Raw genomic sequence first — 27,816 nt, forward strand, 5'->3', positions numbered from 1 at the left:
GTGACTCTGAGAATATGGAACTGGCAGTATACAGGCTTCAGTCCAGGTTGGTAATTCGACAGCTGGTTTGGAATTTCCTCAGTCTGCAGTGAAGCTGAAGTCTGAGGCGGTTGGACATTGGTTATGGGGAAATTGCCGTCTGCACACCCAGTGGGACATCATACCTCTCAAGTATTCTGGAGGTTTTTGAAGAGCTAACTATGAGGATTGATGAAATAGGGCAGTGATGTTGTTCATCTGAACTTTGGAAATGTCTGTAAGGAGATCCCGCATGGCAGCTGATCTGGAAGGTTTGGTCACATGGGATTCACGGGGAGCTAGCGAGGTGGATTCACACCGGGATCGAGAACAAGAAGCAGAGGGTGATGATTGAAGATGGATTTAGCGAATGGAGGCCTGTGACGAGTGGGATGTGTGTGTCAGTGTCGAGACCTGATTAATTTGTTATTCATGCCATTGATTTGTATAAGAATGTACATGGCACGGTTAGCCAGTTTGATACTAATTTCGGGAGTCTAGCTGATATTGCAACAGGTTACAATGAATTTCCAAGACATCTTGGTTAGTTACGGAAATGGTCTGAGAAATGGTCAGTAGTTTTCAACTTGAACAAGTGAGAGTTGGTGCATTTGGACAGTCAGACCAGGGTGGGACTGGTATAGTGAATGAGAGGGCAAAGAGTGTTGTGGAACAAAAACAAAATTATCATTAATACGCAACACAGACTACAATTCAGGGACGTGTAGTCCTTTCTGAGCCAGACAGAATTATTTGAAAAAGTGAAATTAAAACAAACAGAAGAATCAGAACTGTCGATGTGGGTGCATTAATTTTGGTCAGGCGTTTGATCAGTTCCCCATTGTGGACTCATTCAGAAAGTCAGGAGGCATGGGACACAGGGAAACCTGGCTGCTTGGTTCACAATTGGCTTACTCACAGGAGGCAGATGATTAGAGTGAATTCTGGCCGGAAGGCAGCGGGCAGCCGTGTTCCACAAGGAGGGTCGAAATTTCGGTACAGTTTACAACTATATTTGGAATCTGCAGTTACAGTGCTCCGAGAAATAGGACTGAGGGAAATAACCGATTTAATCTGATCACCCAGCAGCAGCTGGATAATTTGTAAAATTAGATTATGAAGACTAGCAGTCCTCTTTTATTATCATTTAGTAATGCATGCATTAAGAAATGATACAATATTTCCTCCGGTGTGATATCACAAAACACCGGACAGACCAAGACATTATAACATATAGTTACAACAGTGCAACAATACCATAACTTGATGAGGAACAGTCCGCATCTCACGCAGACGGGAGAAGGAAGAAAACTCTCCCTGCCATGCTCCAACACAGTCAACTCTGAGTCTTCAGAAAACCTCGAGCTCCGATCAGCCCTCCGACACCGAGTACCGAGCACCATCTCTATCCGAACGATTCGACCTCAATTATCTTTATTAGAGGTGTACAAAATCATGAGAGGCATTGATCGTGTGGATATTCAGAGGCTTTTTTCCCAGGTCTGAAATTGCTAGCACGAGAGGGCACAGTTTTAAGGTGCTTGGACGCAGATACAGAGAAGATGTCAGGGGTAAGACTTTTACGCAGAGAGTGGTGAGTGCATGGAATGGGCTGCCGGTGGAGATGGTGGAGCCGGCAACGATAGGGTCTTTGAATAGTCTCCTGGATGACTATATGCAGCAGTAGAAAAATAGAGGGCTATGTGTAAAACCCAGGTAGTTCGAATGTAGGGATATGTTCAGCACAGCTTTGTGGGCCGAAGGGCCTGTATTGTGCTGTATGTTTTCTATGTTTCTATGACCACATCTTTCCGAGATTTAACAACTTTTCCATTTATTTGCACTTCTCAAAAATGTGTACAGTACAATTAAACCTCCCCCTGGAAGATCTAAATCAGCAATCCAGGCTGTCTTATATTTCCACACAACTACAGTGGAGAATCGGTTAATTACGCTTTAATTTAAATTTTGCACTCTTATTTAATTTAATACACACACACACACACACACATCTATAAATTTACTTTTTTCGGCTATGATGAATTACATTGTACTGCTGCCGTAAAGATCACACGTTCCAGGACATTGCCGGTGATATTAAACCAGATTCTGACATTGTCAGGGGAGACCCTCCCACCGGTCACGTGATCACACATTACCGCAGATGTGCAGCAGTTGCGGGTGTTACGGGCCTGCGGTTTCGCACTGTGGACTGTTACTTTAAGAGCGCCTGAGTGAGACGGGACTATGACGTCAGTCAGAAGCTTTCACAGTTTGTGCAGATTAAAATAGAGACAGAGAAAGAGAAAGAGAGAAAGAGAGAACGAACGAACGAACGAACGAACAGCTACTCTGGCAGTCTGAGTACGAGTTGGAACTAAGAACTGCCGGGGCAGGATTGCTCCAGATGAGCGTGTCTCAAACATCGTATAATCCATCGGAGTGGGTTCAGGAATGTCCTGTGGGACCACTCGAAGTTAACCCTTGCCTGGGTATATGATGTGGTCACCACTTGAAGACGACATTCCTGTGACAGGTCACTTTGGTGAGATATTTGAGTGGACTTTGGATCGATTCAACGGATAAGATCTTCGACGACGGCTCTTCCGTTTATCTGTGAAATTCGACGTGATCGCCTACTCTCTGCATTTGCCTGGGATTACAGATATCTCTCTCTCTCTCCCATTATTCACTTCGTGGACAACCGAACTTGCATATTTCACCCTCGTAAGACTCTAGCTTTGTTTCCAAGTTTGTTACCTTGGAAGCCACACACATATGTGCCTACGTAACACTGTTAACTTTTGTTTATCCTGCTTAAGTTAAGATATTATAAGTAGTTACTAATAAAGATAGTGGTTTTAACATCAAAACCAGACTCCATTTGTAATCTATTGCTGCTGGTTCGTCACACCGCTTTTTTTCCCAAGTCCCGCCCTCCGCTCTGCTTTACTGAGCCGAGGGAGGGATCGCTGACTGCGGGGTGAAGATATCAAGTTCACATCGGTGAGTATCGAGGCTGGTCCCAAGCGGGGAGGCCTGATCTTGGGCAGTCAGTGCCGTTAACTTCTCCGAATTGGCGGCCTCGCCCCGCTTCCTGGAGCAGAACCTGCCGGCGTCGGTCCGGGTTGTGAGACCTTCACAGAGAACCGTCCGAAATGAGCCTCCGCTCAGTCCCTGTTGTTCTCGTCCTGACGGGCGGGGGAGGAATGAGGCGGTGATGCCGGGACTATACCCATCTTTCATCTTTCATTTTTCGCCCGTTCAGACAAGGCGGTGGCGTCCAGATTAGTCACCTCCTCCCACTGTGGGTGGGCATTTGTTTTTCAGCCCATTTTACCGTTATGACCTGCTGAAGTGCAGCCACTGTTTCCCGATGTATGACCCTATTTACGGGAGATTTGAACCTCTTGCATTCATCTGTGCTTCTCAAAAAATTGTACACACACACACACACACGTCCTTATTGTGGTTCACAGTTTTTCTCTGTTATTATGTATTACTTAGTATTGCTGCCGTAAAGGCAACACATTTTTATGACACGTGCCGGTGATATTGAACCTGATTCTAATATTGACATGAGAGACTCACCAATCCCGTTTACCGCGGAGCTGCAGCATCTGCAGGTTTGTATCCGCTCCCCCACCACCGCTCTCCGCCCACCACAGCGCTGGAGACGCGGAGCTCATACTGCGCATGCTCAGTCTCGATAGTCGGTGGTTTCCTTTCCGTTCAGCGTTGATGCGGATCGTTGGCGGGGAGCCGGGGGAAGATTTACTGTCTGCGGGGGAAGCTCCCATCGGTGAGTATTGAGGCCGGTCCCGAGCGGGAAATCTGACGATGGGTAGTGAGTATCGTTAAGTCACACGGACAGGCGGTTTCGGTCCGGGTTGCTGGCCAAAACTTGCCGGGGTCGATCCTGGTTGTGGGACCTTCACACCGAGCCGCCGGAGATGAGCCTCCGCTCAGCCCCTGTTGCTCTAGTCCTGGGAGCGGGATGAGGCGGGATGCTGGAACTACTCCCATCTGTGGAGTTGTACCCGGGGATCTTTATGTCCATCACCCGGCCCGGTAGCGGATCTAAACTTCACCTGCAGCGATGCCTGGGGTCGACAATTGTTTTACATAGTTCCAGTACACGGGAAGCGGCCATTCGGCCTGTTGTGCTTTTGCAGACAGAGAAGATTAATGGCAGTAACTCCACGTTCGGGGCATCACCCCACGTGTATGAGCAGTTTTATCTTTCACCCGTTGAGACCAGCAGTGACATCCAGATCTGTGACGGCATCTCTTTCTGTCTGGGCATTTTGTTCTTGATTCCATTCCCCTGTTACGACTTGCCGATATTTCCGGGTATGTGACCATATTAATGTGAGAATTAAGCGTATTCCATTTATGTGTGTGTGTGTGTATATATATATATTATCTGAATGGTGGCTGATTAGCAAAAGGGGAGGTGCAACGAGTCCTGGGTGTCATTATACACCAGTCATTGAAAGTGGGCATGCAGGTACAGCAGGCGGTGAAAAAGGCGAATGGTATGCTGGCCTTTATAGCGAGAGGATTCGAATAGTGGAGCAGGGAGGTACTACTGCAGTTGTACAAGGCCTTGGTGAGACCACACCTGGAGTATTGTGTGCAGTTTTGGTCCCCTACTCTGAGGAAAGACTTCCTTGCCATAGAGGGAGTACAAAGAAGGTTCACCAGATTGATTCCTGGTATGGCAGGACTTTCATATGATGAAAGACTGGTTCGCCTAGTCTTATAGTCATTGGAATTTAGAAGATTGAGGGGGCATCTTATTGAAACGTATAAAATCCTACAGGGATTGGACAGGCGAGATGCAGGAAGATTGTTCCCGATGTTGGGGAAGTCCAGAACGAGGGGACACAGTTTGAGGATAAAGGGGAAGCCTTTTAGGACCGAGATTAGGAAAAACTTCTTCAAACAGAGAGTGGTGAATCTGTGGAATTCTCTGCCACAGGAAACAGTTGAGGCCAGTTCATTGGCTATATTTAAGAGGGAGTTAGATGTGGCCCTTGTGGCTAAAGGGATCAGGGGGTATGGAGGGAAGGCTGGGGCGGGGTTCTGAGTTGGATGATCAGCAATGATCATAATAAATGGTGGTGCAGGCTCGAAGGGCCGAATGGCCTACTCCTGCACTTATTTTCTATGTTTCTATATTTCTATGTGGGTTCCTCAATAGTGTGTACACTTTAGTGAAAACTCTCTACAGATGTTCCAGAGGAAAAACTCGTTCTCTCTGATGTTTCCACACAATTAAAGTGGGGAATCGTTTATTCTTGTCATGTACCGAGGTATAGTGAAAACCTGTCTTGCGAACCATCCATAGTAATCAATACATTACAACAGTGCATTGAGGTGATGGAAGGTAAAATAATAACTGAATGTAACAAATCATTATGGTTACAGAGAAAGTGCGGTGCAGGTAGACATATGGTCCAAGGTCACATGGAGTTAGATAGCGAGGTCGACAGTCCATCTTATTAAGCTGTGTCCTATCATACTGGGAACATTCAATTTGATATCACAGCAAAATGGAGGCCATCCTTCAGCCCAGTGGTATGTTTCTGTTTTCTTTTAATCTTCCACCGGATGGGTGGGGAGAGGTGAGAATGTCCAGGTTTGTGGAGAACTTTGATTCTGTTTCCTGTTTTGCTGAGGCAACGGGGAATATAGAGACAGTTCATGGGGGGTGGGGGCGGCCTGTTTCTATGCTGTGCTCAGCTGTGTCCACAGTTCTCTGATGTTTCAACTTCTCATGGGCAGAGCAGCAGCCGTACGAAGGCGGGAAGTATCCAGATCGGATACTTTCCATGACTCATTGATAAAGTTTGGTCAGGGGCAAACGGTATATGCCAAATTTCTTATTGTTTGTTCTAGCTGTGTCATTTTAGGATACCTCACTGATCAGTATCAGCAAACTTTCTTCTGACCTATGTCATCGTTGTAAAGTGCTCTCTTTCACCTTTTACTTCATTTAATTTTCCAGGATTCGTTGTTGTTTTATTATTTTTTTATTTTTTTGTGTGTTTTTGTTGTTGTTTTTTTTTCCTTTGTTAACAAGAACTACCAGAGGTCTAATTGAATACAGCACGAGGCAGGGTAAAAGCAGGCATTACAATTTTAGTTTCCCCGTTACAAAATGGCTGCAGTGTTAATCTTTGTAATAATGAAACTCACAGCATCTGATGTTGAGTTTGTTGTTTCCTTTTTCGGTTATTTTCGGTGAGCCACTTCCTCCGTTTCCAGGGTAACGGCCCGTCAGAGCTGCAGCAAGTGTTGTACTTTTTATCGCTCTGTGGTCACCGGCTCTCAGCGTAGAGACAGTGGCCTCAGGAGCAAATGTAACAGAGTGACAGTGGGAGGAAAGGATGCTGTGAGCATTGACTGTATGGGATGTATTACACCAGGGTCAGGATGAACTGAGAACTAACAAATGGGTTGGGGTGGGGTGGCATTTACTGTTTAGGGTGTTGTTGATATTTTACAATCAGTTACTATCTGTGCATTAAAACGAGGAGGGAGAGAATACTACAGTTGCAGGAAATTCAAAGTAAGGAGGAGAAAATACTGGAAACGCTCAGCAGATAGGCAGCATCTCGAACAGTCTCAGTTCTGAAACTGGGTCTTCCACCATTTGTCCTTTCAGAGATGTAGTCTGATGAACTGAGTTCCCAGCATTTTCCACTTTATAATTTTACATTTTGTTCCTGCTACACTGCAGGAAACATGGCAGCCAGCTGTACTGGGCGAGATCCCACGCAGCAAGAAGATTGAACTGGGATTAGCTGAGACACTGCCGCATATTACCGGCAGCAAAGAGCCCTGGGAGAGTTGGTGCTTGAGATACAATCTTGGGATGGGGGCTCCAGGAATATGGAACTGGTAGTGTTTGGGCTTCGGTCTACGTTGGTGCTTTTACAGATGTGGCTGGATGTTCCTCCTTCCGCAGTGAAGCAGACGTCTCCAGGGGCTGGATATTGGTAGCGTGAGTCTGTCAGTGTGAGATGTGGAAACACCCAATGTGATATGTGGAAAAGATGTGTGAGGCTCTGGGTGTGGGCTGTGACCCTCTGAGGTTGGATCCTGGGATACCACACGTTTTCACCCAGATAAAATGAATCAGGGGATCAGGTTGTCCGGGTTTTTGAGATGTTGAGCGAGTATTTCTGTTCTGTGCTCAGATGTTTGGTTCTGAGGTTCTGAAGTTCTGAAGCAAAGCAGAGAATGAGTTCCCATTCCATCCCTCGCAGGGAGAGGCTGTGATTAATACGCTATTTTGTGTTTGCCCCAGTAGAAATAGACCGGGGTTTCAGAATTCAATTCACTTTTGGAAATTCCCCCTCACTGTCACCTGTCTATCTGCCAGTGGGAGTCAAAGGGAAACTCAAGATGCTGAAGATAGAACAGAACATGGAACAGTACATCACAGGAACAGGCACATCGGCCACAATGGTGTGCCAAACCAGATAAAAAGTAAATCAACCCCCCCCCCAAAAAAAATAATGACACCTACGTACACAATGTCCATATCCTCTCAATCTTCCTCACACCCATGTGCCTACCTAAACATCTCTTAATAGCTTCCAATGTGTTGGCTTCCACCACCATAACAGACAGCGCATTCCAGGCATCCACACCTCTCTGAGTAGAAAAACTTACCCTCACATTTCCTTTGCAACTACTCCCTCACACCTTCATTGCATGTCCTCTGGTATTAGACATTTCTAAACAGTGAAACAATACTCCCCGTCTACTCTATCTATGTCTTTCATAATCTTATAAACCTCCATCCGATCTTCCCTCAGTCCCTACCACTCCATGGAGAACAACCCAAGATTTTCCACTAAAAACTGGATGATGTTTGAATCCATTCTGATGAAAGGTTAGGAAACCGAATTGCTAACTTTTTTCCTCTCCCCACAGCTGTTCCTTACCTGCTGAGCATTTCAGTGATTCCAGTTTATCTGTATTACATTCACCCTGGAACATTTTGTGAGAGTTGACAGAAGAGTAAAGAAAGCACTGCTTTTCCCAGTACATTATCCTGGTACCAATTGTCCTGTTTTCCCCGGAAATGTATTCAGTACAGCTGTTGATAACAAGGTTCACAAGAATAATCTGAAGAATAAGCATTATGCATGTGGAGCATTTGATGGACCTGGGCCTGTGTTTAGTGGGGTTCAGAGGGATGGTGGTTGGGGTTTGGTGTGGGGGGGGTGGAAGTTAGGGCGGGGGTGATTATTTACACCAACTGAATAACAGCAAGTCTGGATGCAGTGGGAATGGAGAGGGTGTCTTGATTAGACGGAGAGTCTGGGATCTGAGAGTGCTGCCTCAGAATAAAGAAGCTTCACTTTAAAACTGAGGTGAGAGCAATTACTTCAGCCAAATGTTGGTTCATCTGTGGAATTTGATGTCACAGAGGGTGGTGGAGGCTATCGTTGGGTATATTCATGTTCTGGATTGCTAAATGGGTTGAGTATTATAGCAGGGAAGCAACAATACAGTGTTGGAAAAATAATCCTTCATGATTGATTATGGAGCAGACTAGAATGACCATTTTACCTAATTCTGCTATGTATTATGACTTGTACCATGACTGAATGATGACCTATCAAAAAAAAAAGAGAAAATCTGCAGTTTCTGGAAATCCGAGTAATGGATGGCATGTTATCACCATTACACAGACCTGACTGTTACAAGGGCAGGATTGGTGTTTGATGCTCCAGGTTTTAGTTGTTTCATAATACATATGGGGGTGGGGGGTGAATGGGGGGGAATTCTCTGTACTAATTAGGGATGGTATCACAGCGACATACACAGAGGACATCAATGTGGGTGAAAGTCAGAAACGGAAAGGGGGCTATCATTCTGGGAGTATTCTATAGGCCTCCCCCAAAGCCACAGGGATAATGAGAGCAGATAACTTGGCAGCGTTGGGAAAGGTGCAAAAGCAACAAGGTTGTTATCATTGTTGACCTCAACTTTCCTGATGTTGATTCCACCTCCTCGCTCCAAAGTGTGTCAATGGGGCAGAATGTGTTGTGTGTCCAGGAAGGATTCTTGACACAGTATGTGGATGGGCTCACTGGAGGAGTTGCCGTACTGTATCTAATATGAGGCAATGATGCTGGTCAGGTGACTGATGTCACAATGGGTGGCCCTTTTGAGACAGTGACCACAACACCCCAACTTTTATCATGGTCATGGACAAGGATAGTAGCAGACCCTACGAGACAGTATTTAATTAGTGGATGGATTGTTACAATGGTATTCGGAGCAACTTTGGGGTGTAAATTGGGAAAACATTTTCAAGGGGAAATACACAATGGAAATGTGAAGGTTGTTTCAGGAACACTTATATACGGTTCCACCCACAGTGAAAGAATGTTTATATAAACAAACTGTGGTCACAAGAGATGAGAACATTTAAGCAAGAGGGAAAAGGAAGCATTATTTAGGTTTAGGAAGCAACATCCAAGCAAGCCTCTAGGAAATTATAAGGTAGCCTGGAAGGAGCTTAAGTAATGACTTAGAGGTCGAAGGAACTTGAGGTGTCCTTGAGAAGCAGGATGAAGGAAAGCCCAAGGCGTTCTACGTGTGGGAAAAGAAGAGGAGGATGAATAGATTGAGGGTAGGACTACACAGGAGCAAGGGAGGAAATGTGCCTGGAGGATGCGGTGATGCGGTGCTTAATGAATGCTTTGCTTCAGAGTTACCAATGAGATAGACAGTGATTGTGACGATAGCAGTTGGGATGTGTAGATGGAGTGAAGAGGCCAAGAGTGAAATGGGCCCAACACAGGAAATTGGGACCAACTCTGTGGGCACTGTGGTCAGCATTGTCTCATTGTGCTGAAGGGTCTGTGTCTGTGCTCTGTTGCTCTCTGGCTCTGTCAATAGGATTCGCCAGATATCACTGGACTGACGTACAGACATGGTGTGGGAGTTGATGTTAACAGGGAATGTTTGTTCCCTAAGCAAACTGCTGCTCTGATACACAGGGTGGCGATACGGTCACATTTTGCAAAGAATCGTACTCTTTCTGACCCACTGTCTGCTTGTTGTATGTAATTCAGGGCATCACCAACAGCTGGAGCTGTCCTGCACCGCGACCAAAGTGTAAACAAGACGACGACAATCGTCAGTCAGAATCAGAATGGCTACAGGTACGTTCACTGGGATCTTTATCATTAAACTTCTGTCCTGTAGCTGCACTTCGAAGGTTCAATCGTTAGGCATTAATATCGAAATAGTAAAATGGATTCAGCAGTGGCTGGATGGGAGATGCCAGAGAGTAGTGGTGGATAACTGTGTGTCAGATTGGAGGACGGTGTGTAGCGGTGTGTCTCAGGGATTGGTAGTGGGTCAAGTGTTGTTTGTCATATATATTAATGGTCTAGATGATGGGGTGGTAAATTGGATTAGTAAGTATGCAAATAATACTAAGATAGGTGGCATTGTGGATAATGAAGTAGATTTTCAAAGCTTGCAGAGAGACTTAGGCCAGTTATAAGACTGGGCTGAAAGATGGCAGATGGAGTTTAATCCTGAAAAATGTGAGGTGCTACATTTTGGTAGGACTAATCAAAATAGGACATACATGGTAAATGGTAGGACATTGCAGAATACAGTAGAACAGAGTGATCTAGGAATAATAGTGCATAGTTCCCTGAAGGTGGAATCTCATGTGGATAGGGTGGTGAAGAAGGCTTTTGGTTTGCTGGCCTTTATTAATCAGAGCATTGAGTATAGGAGTTTGGATGTAACGTTGAAATTGTATAAGGCATTGGTAAGGCCAAGTTTGGAGTATCGTGCACAGTTCTGGTCACCAAATTATAGGAAAGATGTCAATAAAGTTCAGAGAGTATAGAGGAGATTTACTAAAATGTTGCCTGGGTTTCATCTCCTAAGTTACAGAGAAAGGTTGAACAAGTTAGGTCTTTAGTCTTTGGAGCATAGGAGGTTGAGGGAGGACTTGATAGAGGTGTTTACAATTATGAGGGGGATTTATAGAGTTGATGTGGATAGGCTTTTTCCATTGAGAATGGAGGAGATTCAAACAAGAGGACATGAGTTGAGAGTTAAAGGGCAAAAGTTTAGGGGTAACATGAGGGGGAACTTCTTTACTCAGAGTGTGGTAGCTGTGTGGAACGAGCTTCCAGCAGAAGTGGTTGAGGTAGGTTCGATGTTGTCGTTTAAAACAAATTGGATAGATATACGGACAGGAAAGGAATGGAGGGTTATGGGCTGAGTGCAGGTTGGTGGGACTAGGTGAGAGTAAGAGTTCGGCATGGACTAGAAGGGCCGAGATGGCCTGTTTCCGTGCTGTAATTGTTATATGGTTACTAGTTCAGATGAAGAAACTTACACAGGTGCTAACAGGGCAGAGAAAAGTGTCATTGATCCCACTGGTAAAGTGGCTTTGTGTAATTGATCAGTCCAACAGTCCCAGTGCAGGGACCTGACACCAGTAATGGTCGAATGACTTCGTTCACCAGGCAAAGCTCCACCTGAGTGAAAGGAGCCGGAGACCCTGAATCAGTAGGTTGAGAGTGAAACACAAACAGGAATGTGACGGCGGTGTTGTTTGTTACGTAAAAGTCCAGGCTCAGGGCTTGTTGCACATCGGCCTGTTTAGAGGTGAAAGACATCTCCAACTTTTATTTATAAAATTCAGATGAGGGAAATTTTCCAAACTCTGAGGGAAAGTAGATGAGGGAAATTTTCCGAACTCTGTTTTCTGTAACCGAGCCGAGAACATTGCCAGCCTTGGAAATGGCTGAGGATCAGGAGACACTTCATTTTAGATAAACTTGTGGTCTGGTTTGGTGTATCACTGTCTGGTATGGAGGGGCTACTGCACAGGACCGAAAGAAGCTGCAGGAAGTTGTAAATCTGGTCAGCTCCACCTTGGGTATGAATCTACAAAGTACCCAGGACATCTTCAGGGAGCAGTGTCTTAGAAAGGCAGCGTCCATTATGCAGGACCTTCAGCACCCAGGGCATGCCATTTTCTCACCGTTACCATCAGAAAGCAGGTACAGAAGCTTGAAGGCACACACTCAGCGATTGAGGAACAGCTTCTTCCCCTCTACCATCCGATTCCTAAATGGACATTAAATCTCTGGACACTACCTTAGATTTTTTTAATATACAGTCTTTCTGTTTTTGCAAGTTTTTAAAAAATCTATTTAATATTCGTAATTGGTTTACTTGTTTATTTTTTTTTATTCAGTATTATTTTTTTCCCTGCTAGATTATGTATTGCATTGAGCTGCTGCTGCTAAATTAACAAATTTCACGTCACATGCCGGTCATAATAAACCTGATTCTGATTTTGTTTTAATATCCCAATCCATGTCTGGTCTGTGGCCAAATGGTGAAAGTGAGTTCTCAATATTTCCCTCTTGAGATGATCTGCTACCTGAATTTAAATTCCCAGTATCTCTGATGGGAGACCCGGTATAACCAATGACCAACTGTCACTGTCTCCGGTGGGCATTGTGATTGTGCTCAACTCTGTGATTCCAGGTGGAATAAAACAGAGATTACAGCCTGGAAACGAATCCTTTTATTTGTGTTTACAGCCTCCTCTGACTGCGTGCAATTTATACTCATCACCCGCCACGTGAAAAAATGCCCCTTCAGTCCCTTTTAAATTTCTGCCCTCGAGTCTCAGACTCCCCTAACCTGGGAAACATATTATGACTATCCACCCTCTCTGCACCCCTGATTACTTTATGTACGTGTGTAAGGTCACCCTTCAAGCTGCCCTGATCCAGGGCAAACTGTCCCAGCCGAAACATATAACACAAAAACCAAGCAGCTCCATCCAGTAACATACTTGACAATCTTCTCGACAGTCTTTCCAGCTGAATCACATCCATCCTATAGATCAGCAACCGCAAATGAACGCAAAGCTCTCTCGGTGAGACTTTAAGTTTAGCTACGAGAACTGCACGCCAAGACGCTCCCTTTGCCAATGACTTGTATAGTTGTTACATGACAATCATCCTCCAGGTGACGGGATGGGACCCAGGGGACCAGGCATCAAGGCAATGGTCAGTCTGTGACCCAGGGGACAAGACAATGTAAGACAAAGCAAACGGAGAACGTGTGATCTAGAGGATCGGACCATGAGTAATCCAGTGGATTGTTTGTGAGTGACACAGGTGACTGGACAGTTTGTGACCCAGGGAGATTTATGTTTATGAAAGATAATCCCAGTGATAATTCCCCGTATCACCTGATGCTGTTCCATTAATAACCGCTGGTTATCAGTGTGTTCAACTAATGCGTAGTCGGTGATCAGTATTACTGTGTCTATCCAGTTTTTTCCTGGGAGTGGATGTGTCCAGACACCGGCTTATCGGGACGGTCACCTAGCAGGAAGTGTGGTTCTCATTCACTAGCACAGTCCCACTCCAAATCTGGTCAGCCGGAGTCTCGGCTCCATTGCAGGCACCCATTGTGAATCCTTGCTCGAGTATAAATCACTCTAAACCTGCTATTCATCATTTACTTCAGGTGGGAAATTAAATCGGGTACGGAAAGTACTCAAGAGGTTTTTACCAGGCAACTCATTGAGGGAAGATGATCGGGACATGGGAAGCAAGGTACCAAAGCAGGGTCAGATTGAGAGCGACGTCCCAATGGAATGCGGTCCGGCCGCAGCGGAAGTGGAGCAAATTCAGCCCAGAGACAGTGACGTCAGAGACACTGAGCAGAACCCTGGAACTGGTACAAGTGAGGCGACTGTCTGTCAGCCCAGAGACAGTGACGTCAGAGACACTGAGCAGGACCCTGGAACCGGTACAAGTGAGGTGACTGTCTGTCAGCCCAGAGACAGTGACGTCAGAGACACTGATCAGGACCCTGGAACTGGTACAAGTGAGGCGACTGTCTGTCAGCCCAGAAGCTCATTAAACACGGAATTGTCAAGTCCCCAACAGGGAGTGGGTGAGTGAAATATGAGGGTAATGTTTTCGCAGAATGTGGCAGGGAGGAGGGTAAATGTGATTCCTTGTTGGAGGGTTGGTCAGAGAGGGGAAATGTGTGGATGTGGTACATGTGGTGTAGGGGGGCACCCGTTACCGCACTACAGGAAATGTACTACCTGTTCTGATGATATCCAGGATGTGTATCGGAGGAAACGCAGCTATCCGGATAAGAGAGTATTTCCAGGATAACAGTTGTGGGAAACGTATTCACCAGGATGGAGAGAGTATCTCTGGGAAGCGACTATCATTGGCAGTCCCAACATTTATTGCCCATCTTAAACTGCGATGGGTGAGTGGGTGGGACGGTGGGAGAAACAGGTTTCTAGTAAATGTGGTCCTTCTGGTAACGTCATGTCTAGCGCATTGATGGTTCGGTTTTAGTCCAGTGTCAGAGATTAGGATAAAATCCATGTTTCCAGATGAAGGCAGGTGAACACTGAGGTTGTTGACATGACTGGTTTGTTGGGTTGGGTGAGAGCAGTGGAGACAGGTGATATTTGAGTTTGTGACTACATTCACTTTTTATATTTGCAGAGCCAGAGTTTACAATCTCTGACCTCCTGGCACAGGGGGAGGAATATCGACTGTACCAGCTGACAAAGTTCTACAGAGACAGACTTAAACAAGCGATTGAAGAAAAGGTTGAGAGACTCGGTTGGATGTTGACAAAGGAGGGACATTTCAGTAGAGAAGAAAATGAGGTGAGTGTGTTTAGTCTATTGTCACCGAACTGCTGGTATCAGAGGGAATATTGATTAATATTCATCTCCTGCACGTTCTAGGAGTTCTACGTGGCAATGGAGATGTTGATCTCTGATGGTCTCCAGCAGATCTGGTTTCAGCTGTTAAGGTGGGGAGCACTGGGAACTACAGGTTCAGTGTCACCTTTTCCTCTCACACCTGCTGTATTTATCAGTGTGATACACGAGCAGTGGCTGCATATCTGGGCTGTTGAACAGACATTCAGTCTAAAACTAATTTCACGTCTTATCGGGACCGTCAGTCAAATTCACCTCAGCTCATTAATCCAGGATGAATATTAAACTGTCAGATTGTAAATTGGGCCAACTGACTTCACTGTGGTACTTGAGGGAGGGAAACCTACTAACCACAGCTGGTCTAGTCTCCGTCTGAGTTCCTGAACAATGAGTGGCTGACATGTCATCGTCATAGGAAAGTACAGCACAGAAACAGGCTCTTTGGCCCATCTATTCCATGCTGGTCTACTGAAACTGCCTATTGTCACGTACCCCATGACAGGGATAAAGAAACCAACAGAAATGGAAACCACTTTGGAGTCTCGTATTGCTATACACTAATAATATTTATTAGTTACTACGCAATACAGTAATATCAAAGTAAATAAATCACACAGGTTAGCAATGATTATATATTAAAGTAAGTGTGGAATATATATGTATGAAAAACCAAGTTTCTTTAAGTCGAGGGGTAAAAAGATACGGTCTTACGATGTTGAGTAAAGTTCAGTTCAGTTCAGTTCGTGGTATTTAGTTGAGTAGTGATGGGGAGAGAGAGAGAGACAGACTTGAGTCTTCAGGTGAGCTGATGCAGTCGATCTTCTCGTCGTCGTCCGAAATGCTTCACAAGTCACCGACTGTGACTTTAACCAGGGGGACCGGTCTTCTGTGGTGGAGCTATCACCCAGGCGAGGGTGGACACAGAGACAGCTCCCCACCAGTCAACCCCTTTTCCTTCAAACTGGAATAGCAATTTGGATCAATCCGCCTGATCAATCCTCCAAATCCCACTTTCTCTGCAGGCACAGCAATGCTCATTCAGTGTCCAGATCATGTGTCTGAGGTCTGTATCATCTGACCTCCCATTTATTTCACCAGGCTGAGCTTCACCTGTCATTCAAAGAGTCCCCACCCTCCTCTGCAGTGCCTTGTCAAATGCTGGGCTAAAGTCCATTCAGACAACACCCACTTCCTTCCATTCATCAACTTTCCCGGTAACTTCCTGGTCCAACATTCAGATTGGTTAGACAGGAACTACCACGCACAAAGCTGATATCGCATGACATCAAAAATCAATAGGTTGTCCTGAAAGGGCATATATTTGGTAAGCTATTTTACATTATTAGCTAGCCTACCTTCATATTTCATATTCTCTCTACTTATGGCTTTTCGTTGCTTTCTGCTGGTTAGTAAAAGCCTCCCAGTCCTTCTGTTTTCCATTATGTTTTGCTATACTCTATACCCTCTCCTTTGCTTTTGTGCTGCATTGACTTCCTCGTCAGCCACGGTTGATCATCCTGCCTTTGGAATAATTCTTCATATTTGGGATTATCTACCTCTACCTGTGCCTTCTGAATCACTCCCAGAATCTTCATCTATTCCTAGTCATAGTCATAGTCATAGTCATACTTTATTCCTGCTTGGTTGTTGCCTCTTCCAATTTATTTTTGCCCAGCTCCTCTCTCATTTCTCTGTAATTCATTTATTCCAGTGTAAACTGATACATCTAACTTTTACCTTCTCCCTCTCAAACTGCAGTGTCAGTTCTGCTATTTTATGATCACTGCCTCTTAGGGGTTTATTTACCTTAAGCTTCCCAATCAAATCTGGTGCAATACACAACACTGAATCCAGATTTGCCTTTCCTATAGTGGACTCAACCATAGGCTTCTCTCAAAAGCCATCTCATAGGCATTCTATAAATTCCCTCACTTGGGATTCAACACCGACCTGATTTTCCAAAGCTACCTGCATATTGAAATTCCCCATGACTATTTTAACATTGAAATCTTTACATGCCTCTCCTCTCTCCCACTGGAATTTGTATCCCACATCCTGGTTACTGTTCCATCAGGGTCATTTTCTTTCCTACACAGTATCTTAACAACTACACCGTCCAATCTGCTATCACTTCTTTAGAAGCACATTTCATTTTTTATGACAACAGAGTCAACCCAACCCTTTCACCCACCTGCCTCTCCTTTCGATTAAATATTTATCCTTGGATGTGAGCACCCAAATATGATCTTTCAGCCACGATTCAGTGATGCCCACCATCCATTTTTTGCTCCCTCGCTCTCCCTCTCTTCCGTTCTTGTTGTCACATCTTTTTGATGTAATGTTACACATTGATGGATAAGCAAATTAATCACGTTGAATATACTGCAGGGTGTCAGTAGATCCTTATTCTTTCACAATATTGATTTAGAAGTTCCCTCAGCTAGAGTTTCTTTGTTAACGACTGAACCCAGGGAGGATCAGGCAACAGCCCAGTGACTGCATCATTTCTGAAGCTACTGGGACGATGAACAGATATTTTCCTGCACATTCTCCATGTCTGTCTGTATGTCTGCTTCACAGTAAATTTATTACTTTCCTTTTCTAGAAAGTCACTGAACTGACAGAGAAGGGAAACCGGACAGAGAGTTCCAGACTCTTCCTCAGTTTGGTGATGGGTAAAGGCTCCCGGGCCCGGAGGGCGATGTGGGAATCCTTTGTGACATGGAGGACTGAGTTACCGAAGTTGGACAGAATACTGAGGGAAATACAGGAGCTCGGTACGTTAAAAACATGCACTGAACACAAAGGCACATTGAAATAAACATTTTAGTTATTTTAATTATTTTAGCTCTGTTTCCATGGATTCTTTTTATATTTAAACAGGTCCTGATCCACAGGAATACATGAACATCGCCCAAGGGTTATCTGAATTACCCACTCAACTGATAGGTGAGTGATGAAATGCTCAGTTCAAACCACATCTCAAGTGTTAGTCTGTGACTTGGCAAAACCTGGGAATCAAAATTCACCATTAGCCATTCGCTGATCTCTGGATTGAAGTAACAATTCAAAGTATTTCTCTTTGCAGCCTGAATATTCTACATTTTATTTTTCCATTAATCCATCTGTTGGTTCTGCTGAAGCCTTCACTCCAGGTCCTAACGCCCTGGGAATGCCCACACACCCCAGGCAGGCTCCTGATACACTGTACGACCCAGTCCAGGTGACTCTTCTATCTTCAGACCTTTCATCTTCCAAGCCCCTTTTCCTTTGTAATAGCACAACACACAATTCTGTTCACTGGTGTTCATTACTTTTTGTAATTCCGCTAGTGACTTCTATAGAGTTTGTCTGGTATTTCCTTTTCACCCGTTACTGCAGCTACAACATCATTTTTCAGCGGTCCAATATCGAACCTCTCCTGTTTTTTTACTCTTTATATATCTGGGAAAGTTTAAAAAAAATACTTTGGTATCCTTTCTTATATTATTGACCATATGCTTGCATTTGCTGTACATTCATGTATATCTAACATAGTTGCCTTCAACATGACTCAGGTAGTAAATTCCAGGTACCAGAACTCTATGAAAAAAAAAACACTCACTATTGCTGTAAATTTCCCACATCTCATCTTAACCAAATGCCCTCTGATATTAGACACCAGTCTTATGTAAAAAAATAACAAACAAAATACAGGCTGTCGACCCAAATCTTATCTCTCAAACTTGTGTACCTCTGTCAGATCTCTATTCTAACTCCAGAGTAAACAAACCAAGTTTATCAAACCTCCACTTGTAGCACATGCCACCGAATCCAGGCAACACCCTGATAAACCTGTTCTGCACCCTCTCCAATCCTTCTAAAAGCTGGACAATCAGAAGTGAATACAATACTCCAGATGCACCCTAAAATCATAAGACTTAGGAGCAGAATTAAGCCAATCGGCTCAGTGATTTTGCTACGCAAATCCTCTCAACCCCATTATCCCGCCTTCTGTAAATGTTGACGCTCTTCCTAATCAGGAACATATCAACCTGCATTTTAACTATATCCAATGACGTGTCTTCCTCAGCAGTCCATGACAATAATTTCACAGATTCACCGCCCGCCAGCTAAGATGTTTCTCCCAGTGTGCATCCCCGCCAGCGAGGATAATTCCCCACAGTTCCCAAGCATATTAATTTTCTGTATGAGCCTCCCATGTGGGACCTTGTCAAAGACTCTACCAATATACAAGTAGACCTGTGACTAGTGGTGTGCCACAGGGATCAGTGCTGGGTCCATTGTTATTTGTCATCTCTATCAATGATCTGGATGATAATGTCGTAAATTGGATCAGCAAATTTGCTGGCGATACAAATATTGGAGGTGTAGTGGACAGTGAGGAAGGTTTTCAAAGCTTGCAGAGGGACTTGGACCAGCTGGAAAAATGGGCTGAAAAATGGCAGATGGAGTTTAATACAGACAAGTGTGAGGTATTGCACTTTGGAAGGACAAACCAAGATAGAACATACAGGGTAAATGGTAAGGCACTGAGGAGTGCAGTAGAACAGGTATCTGGGAATACAGATACAAAATTCTCTAAAAGTGGCGTCACAGGTAGATAGGGTCGTAAAGACAGCTTTTGGTATATTGGCCTTTATTAATCAAAGTATTGAATATAAGCTGAATTTTATGATGAGGTTGTATAAGGCATTGGTGAGGCCGAATCTCGAGCGTTGTGTTCAGTTTTGGTCAACAAATTACAGGAAGGATATTAATAAGGTCGAAAGAGTGCAGAGAAGGTTTACAAGGATGTTGCTGGGCCTTGAGAAACTCAGTTACAGAGAAAGGTTGAATAGGTTAGGACTTTATTCCCTGGAGCATAGAAGAATGAGGGGAGATTTGATAGAGGTATATAAAATTATGATGGGTATAGATAGAGTGAATGCAAGCAGGCTTTTTCCACCAAGGCAAGGAGAGAACAAAACCAGAGGAGATGGGTTAAGGGTGAGGGGGGAAACGTTTAAAGGGAAAATTAGTGGGGGCTTCTTCACACAGAGTGGCGGGAGTGTGGAATGAGCTGCCAGACGAGGTGGTAAATGCGGGTTCTTTTTTAACATTTAAGAATAAATTGGGCAGATTGCAGACAAGCGTGACGTGTTGCACTTTGGAAAGACCAAGCAGGGCCGGTCTTATACAGTTACCGGGAGGGCACTGAGGAGTGCGGTAGAGCAAAGTGATCTGGGAATACAGGTCCATAATCATTAAAAGCTTTGGATGGGATTTGCGTCTTGACAACTTGATTGAGTTCCTGCAGGATGTGACAAAGGTGATGGATGAAGTTACACATGGATGTTGTTTAGAAACCATAGAAACCATAAAAAAAACTACAGCACAGAAACAGGTCTTTTGGCCCTTCTTGGCTCTGCTGAACCCCAAACCACCTCAAACATTCTCTCTTTCATACTGCCATGGGGCGGAAGATATAAAGACTGAAGGTGTGTACCACCAGCCTCAGGGACAGCTTCAATACTGCATTTATAAGACTACTGAATGGTCACCTACTATGTTATTATTGGCTCTTAATAATATTAAGACAATTATATAATTGTAGCATCGTGCATCCGGTAACTAATAACAACTCACTTAGATAACCACAATATACTCACAGGACAGCAGAAAAAATACCGTTCGGTTATGAACAACAGATAACAGATTATGTAATTCTATTTCAAAACCTGTGGAAAGCAGAAATCTTTCAGTGTAATATTGTCTATCAAAAAACATTTGATTCTCTCCCTCACATGGTTAAGAGAAGTTCCAAATAGATATAAAATTCATCCAATACTTGTGAAATTTCTACAACATCTGATGAATCATTGGCATAAAATAATCGTCCTATTAACAACCACAAAGGGACAACCACCATTATCAAAATTGAGGGATTTTCCAGAGCGACTCACTAAGGCCAGTATGGTTCTGTCTGGCTTTAAACCTGCTCATAATTTACTGAAACGGACAAAAATCAGGTATCAAATCAGGTAAAAATACGAATTATACGTTTGCACAGCTATACATTGATGATTTGAAATTACTTGCTCTTGCATCAGCAAAGCTAAAACAAATATTTCAAATAATGGAACTAACTTCTAAAGATATAAGCATGAACTTTAGACTAGAAAAGTACAGAACATGAAACATAAAGAAAGGTGCAATAGAGCCAGTAGAATATCAAACAGAGCATCAGGGGACAATACAACAGAATATGAAACATATACTTAGGATATCAATAAGCAAAGAAAATAGATAATCGTGTGATAAAGGAAAACCTTCCAACAAAATTTACTTCAAGGCTGAAGAAAATCTGAATTTACATCAAGGATCAAGAAAATCTGCCAAACAGAGCTGAACAGTAAAAATATAACAAAGGTAGTATACACTCACTATGCCCATATTGACGTATAATTTTGGTATAATATCCTGGTCTGAAACAGATCTGGAAAATATGCCAAGAAAAATAAGAACTTAAATGACAGTTTCTAGAAAACGCCATGTGCACTGGATCACACTTAGATTGATATGAATGAGGACAGTATGAGTACGATGAATAACAGATCTAAAAAAATGAGACAACAGCCAGATAAAAATTCTCAGAATCAGGGTTAATATCACAGACACATGTCGTGTAAACTGTTTTTCTGCACCAGCAGCACAATTACAGTAAAGTGTGTGCGGTGAGCGTGTATATATGTGTACAATTGTAGAAATAGATTTGTATCAGCGTGAATTAATCAGTCTGATGTCCTGGTGGAAGAAGCTGTCCGGAGCCTGTTGGTCCTGGCTTTTATGCTGTGGTACCGTTTCCCGGATAGTAGCAGCTGGAACAGGTTGTGGTTGGTGAGACTTGGGTTCAGAATGATCCTTTGGGCCCTTTTTACCCCGTCTCTGAAAAGCCCTGAATAGTGGGAAGTTCACGTCTACAGATGCACTGGGCTGTCCGCACCGCTCTCTGCAGAGCCCTGCGATTGAGAGAAGTACAGTTCCCATTCCATGTAATGATGCAGCCAGTCAGGATGCTCTCAACTGTGGCCCTGTAGAAAATCGTCAGCATTTGGGGGCCCATACCAAACTTCCTCTACCATCTGAGGTGAAAGAGATGCTGTTGTGCTCGTTTCACAACACAGCCGGTGTGTACAGACCATGTGAGATCCTCGGTGATGTTTATGCCAAGGAAATTAAAGCTGTTCACCCTCTCAGCCCCAGATCCATTGATGTCAATAGAGGTTAGCCTGTCTCCATTCCTCTTGTTCTTGCGACATTGCGACCAGCTCCTTTGCTTTTGCGACATTGAGGGAGAAGTTGTTCTCCTGACACCACTGTGTCAGGGTGATGACTTCTATGTAGGCTACCTCGTTATTATTTGAGATTTGGCCAATCCATATAGTATCGTCAGCAAATTTAATTAGCAGATTGGAGCTGTGGGTGGCGACACAGTCATGTGTATACAGAGAGTAAAGGAGGGAGCTTAGGACACAGCCCTGAGGGGCACCTACATCGAGTGTCGGAGGGGCAGAGGTGAGGGAGCCCACTCTTACCGTCTGCTGGCAATCTGACAGGAACTCCACGATCAAGCTGCACAAGGCAGGGTCAAGGCCGAGGTCTCTGAGCTTCTTGTCAAGCCTGGAGGGAATGATGGTGTTGAATACTGAACTGTAGTCCGAGAACAGCATTCTCACATAAGCATCACTCTTCTCCAGATGTTTAGAGGCACTGGCTGTCCACTGTATCTATTCTTCTTAATATCTTATACACCTCTATCATGTCTCTTCTCATCCTCCTCCTCTCCAAAGAGTAAAGCCCTAGCTCCCTTAATCTCTAATCATAATCCATAATCTCTAAACCAGGCAGCATCCTGGTAAATCTCCTCTGTACCCTTTCCAATGCTTCCACATCCTTCCTATAGTGAAGCGACCAGAACTGGACACAGTACTCCAAGTGTGGCCTAACCAGAGTTTTATAGAGCTGCATCATTACATTGCGACTCTTAGACATTATCCCTCGACTTATGAAAGCCAACAACCCATAAGCCTATCTACCTGTGAGGCAACTTTCAGGGATCTGTGGACATGTAACCCCAGATCCCTCTGCTCCTCCACACTACCAAGTATCCTGCCATTTACTTTGTATTCTGTCTTGGAGTTTGTCCTTCCAAAGTGTACCACCTCACACTTCTCCGGGTTGAACTCCATCTGCCACTTCTCAGCCCATTTATGCATCCTATCAATATCTCTCTGCAATCTTCGACAGTCCTCTACACTATCTACAACACCACCAACCTTTGTGTCATCTGCAAACTTGCCAACCCACCCTTCTACCCCCACCTCCAGGTCGTTAATAAAAATCATGAAAATTAGAGGTCCCAGAGCAGATCCTTGTGGGGCACCACTAATCACAACCCTCCAATCTGAATGCACTCCCTCCACCACCACCCTCTGCCTTCTGCAGGCAATCCAATTCTGAATCCACCTGGCCAAACTTCCCTGGATCCCATGCCTTCAGACTTTCTGAATAAGCCTACTGTGTGGAACCTTGTCAAATGCCTTACTAAAATCCATGTAGATCACATCCACTGCACTACCCTCATCTATGTGCCTGGTCACCTCCTCAAAGAACTCAATCAGGCTTGTTAGACACGATCTGCCCTTCACAAAGCCATGCTGACTGTCCCTGATCAGACCATGATTCTCTAAATGCCCATAAATACTATCTCTAAGAATCTTTTCCAACAGCTTTCCCACCACAGACGTAAGGCTCATTGGTCTATAATTACCCGGACTATCCCTACTACCTTTTTTGAACAAAGGGACAACATTCGCCTCCCTCCAGTCCTCTGGTACCATTCCCGTGGACAACGAGGACATAAAGATCCTAGCCAGAGGCTCAGCAATCTCTTCCCCCACCTAATGGAGAAGCCTGCGGAATATTCTGTCTAGCCCAAGGGACTTATCCATCCTAATGTATTTTAACAACTCCAACTCCCCCTCTCCCTTAATATCAACATGCTCCAGAACATCAACCTGACTCATATTGTCCTCACCATCATCAAATTCTCTCTCATTGGTGAAAACTGCAGAGAAGTATTCATTGAGCACCTCACTCATTTCCACAGCTTCCAGGCACATCTTCCCACCTTTATCTAAATGGACCTACCTTCACTCCTGTCATCCTTTTGTTCTTCACATAATTGAAGAATACCCCCGAAGAGATCCCAATGATCCAAGCCCCCTGCTCCCTGCACCAACTCCTCAGCCACGCATTCAACTGCCATCTCCTCCAATTCTTACCATCACTGTCACGTAGCACTGGCAGCAATCCTGAGAACGCCACCCTTGAGGTCCTGTTCTTCAGCCTTCTGCCTAGTTCCCGAAACTCACACTTCAGGACCTCATCCCTCTTCCTGCCTATGTCGTTGGTGCCAACATGTACCACGACTTCTGGTTACTTTCCCTCTCATACCAGGATGTCGTGCACCCGGTCAGAGACATCCCGGACTCTGGCACCCGGGAGACAACAAACCATGCGGCTGTCCTTCTCACGTCCACAAAATCTCCTGTCTGCTCCCCTGACTATAGAGTCTCCAATGACGACAGCTCTCCTCTTCTCCGTCTCACCCTTCTGCACCACAGGGTCAGACTCAGTGCCAGAGGCCCTGCCACCGTGGCTCACACCCGGTCAGTTGTCCCCACCAACAATATCCAGAATGGTGAACATATTATTGAGGGAAATGGCCACAGGGGTGCTCTGCACTGCCTGTCTGCTCACCTTCACTTTCCCCCCTCTGACCGTCACCCAACGACCTGCTTCCGACAGCCTAGGTGTGACTACCTCCCTGTAGCTCTCATCTATGACTGCCTCATTCTCCCTTATGAGTCGAAGGTCATCCAGCTGCTCTAGATTCCTTCCAGATCGCCAAGATCTTGACACACTGTGAGACCGCACAGACCCCTGATAGTGTCCTGAGACACTCTGAGACCTACGCACCCCTGACAACATCCTGTCACGCAGTCAGACCCCACACACCCCTGGCCGGCTCCTGACACGCTGTGAGACCGGACACAAACCTGAGAGGGTCCTGACACACTGTGAGACCCGACACACCACTGGCAGGGTCCGGACACACTGTAAGACCCCACACAACCTGGACTCGGTCCTCACACACTGTGAGACCCCACACACTCCCAAAAGGGTCCAGACACATTGTGATACCTCAAACACCCCTGGCTGGCTCCTGACACACTGTGATACCCCACACACCCCTGACAGGGTCCTGACACACTGTGAGACCCCACACACCCCTGCCAGGGAACTGGCACACTGTGAGACCCCACACACTCCTGACAGGGTCCTGACACACTGTGAGACCCAACACACCCCTGACAGGGTCCTGACGCACTGTGAGACCCTACACCCCTCTGACAGGGTGCTGACACACAGCGAGATCCCACACACACCTGACAGGGTCCTGACACATTGTGGTACCTCAAACACCACTGAGAGGGTCCTGACACACTGTGAGACACCACACATCCCTGAGGGAGACCTGGCACACTGTGAGACCGCACACACACCTGGCCGGCTCCTGACACACTGTGAGACCCCACACACCCCTGACAGGGTGCTGACACACTGTAAGACCCTTCACCCCTCTGACAGGGTGCTGACACACAGCGAGATCCCACACACTCCTGACATGGTCCTGACACACTGTGAGACGCAACATACCCCGGACAGGGTCCTATAGAAAATAGACAAAAGACAATAGGTGCAGGTGTAGGCCATTCGACCCTTCGAGCCTGAACCGCCATTCACTGTGATCATGACTGATCATCCTCAATCAATATCCAGTTCCTGCCTTATCCCCATAACCTTTGATTCCACTATCTTTAAGAGCCCTATCCATCTCTTTCTAAAAAACATCCAGAGACTTGGCCTCCACTGCCTTCTGGGGCAGAGCATTCAAAATATCCACCACTCTCTGAGTGAAAAAGTTTTTCCTCAACTCCGTTCTAAATGGCCTACCCCTTATTCTTAAACTGTGGCCTTTGGTTCTGGACTCACCCATCAGCGGGAACATGCTTCCTGCCTCCAGCATGTCCAATCCCTTAATAATCTTATATGTTTCAATAAGATCCCCTCTCAGGCTTCTAAATTCCAGAGCATACAAGCCCAGTCGCTCCAATCTTTCGACATATGACAGTCCCGCCATCCCGGGAATTAACCTTGTGAACCTACGCTGCACTCCCTCAATAGCAAGAATGTCCTTCCTCAAATTTGGAGACAAAAATTGCACACAGTACTCCAGGTGTGGTCTCACCAGGGCCCTGTACAACTGCAGAAGGACCTTTTTGCTCTTGTACTCAATTCCCCTTGTTATGAAGGCCAGAATGCCATTCGCTTTCTTCACTGCCTGCTGTACTTGCATGCTTACTTTCACACTGATGACACTCTGTGAGACCCCACACACCCCTTACAGGACCCTGACACACTGTGAGACCTCACACACCCCTGACAGGGACCTGACACACTGTGAGACCCCACACACCCCTGACAGGATCCTGACGCACTGTGAGACCCCACACACCCCTGACAGGGTTCTGACACACTGTGAGACCCCACACACCCCTGACAGGGTCCAAGCACTCTGTGAGATCCCCACACCCTTGAAAGGATCTTGACACACGGTGAGACCTGACATACCCCTGACAGTGTCGTGACACACTGTGAGACCCCAAACACACCTGACAGGTTCCTGACAAACTGTGAGACCCCACGCACCCGTGACAGAGTCCTGACGCACTGTGAGACCCCACACACACCTGACAGGACACTGACACACTGTGAGACCCCACACACACCTGACAGGACACTGACACACTGTGAGACCCCAGACACCCCTGACAGGGTACAGAAACACTGTGAGACCCCGAACACCCTGACAGGGTCCTGACAAACTGTGATACACACACACCGCTCACAGGGTCCTGGCACACTGTGAGACTCCACACACCCCTGACAATGTCCTGTCACATTGTCAGACCCCCCACACTACTGACAGGGTTCTGACACACTGTGAGACCCCCCACACACCTGACAGGGTCCTGACACACTGTGAGATGGCACACACACCTGACAGGGTCCTGACACACTGGAAGACGCCACACAGCCCTGACACGGACCTGACACACTGTGAGACCCCACACACCCCTGACAGGACACTGACACACTGTGAGACCGCACACATGCCTGGCAGGCTCTGGAAATGCTGTGAGACCGCACACACCCCTGACACCCTGTGAGACCCCACACATCCCGGACCGGGGCCTGACACACTGTGAGACCCCACACAACCCTGGCAGGGTCCTGACACTCTGTGAGACCCCACACACCACTGGCAGGGACCTGACAAACTGTGAGACCCCACACACACCTGAGAGGACATGACACACTGTGAGACCGCACACATGCCTGGCAGGCTCTGGAAACGCTGTGAGACCGCACAAACCCCTGACAGGGCCCTGACACCCTGTGAGACCCCACACATCCCGGACCGGGGCCTGACACACTGTGAGACCCCACACAACCCTGGCAGGGTCCTGACACTCTGCGAGACCCCACACACCACTGGGAGGGACCTGACAAACTGTGAGACACCACACACCCCTGACAAATTCATGACACACTGTGAGACCCCACACACACCTGAGAGGACATGACACACTGTGAGACACGACACACCCCTGACAGGGTCCTGACACACTGTGGACGCCACGCACACCTGACAGGGTCCTGACACACATTGCGATCCCACACACACCTGGCAGGGTCCTGATACAAATTGCGATCCCACACAACCCTAGCAGGTTCCTGACGCACTCTGAGACCCCACACACCCTGGATAGGGTCCTGACACACTACGAGACCACACACACCCCTGACAAGGTCCAGACACACATTGCGATCCCACACAC

General features: G+C 45.8%; 1 protein-coding gene across 1 annotated transcript in view; it reads left to right on the top strand.

Moving 5' to 3' along the window:
- Positions 1–27,816, top strand: part of LOC140207807 (uncharacterized) — a 151,856-nt gene that overhangs the window by 40,995 nt on the left and 83,045 nt on the right. The window contains exons 3-7 of the mRNA XM_072276370.1: positions 10,125–10,214; positions 13,576–14,007; positions 14,583–14,749; positions 17,412–17,583; positions 17,690–17,755. Coding sequence (XP_072132471.1) covers positions 10,205–10,214; positions 13,576–14,007; positions 14,583–14,749; positions 17,412–17,583; positions 17,690–17,755 — 847 coding nt within the window. The 5' untranslated portion in view covers positions 10,125–10,204. The remainder of the gene's footprint in view (positions 1–10,124; positions 10,215–13,575; positions 14,008–14,582; positions 14,750–17,411; positions 17,584–17,689; positions 17,756–27,816) is intronic.

The sequence above is a fragment of the Mobula birostris genome, chromosome 13 (assembly GCF_030028105.1).
Source record: "Mobula birostris isolate sMobBir1 chromosome 13, sMobBir1.hap1, whole genome shotgun sequence".
NCBI classification, from domain to species: domain Eukaryota; kingdom Metazoa; phylum Chordata; class Chondrichthyes; order Myliobatiformes; family Myliobatidae; genus Mobula; species Mobula birostris.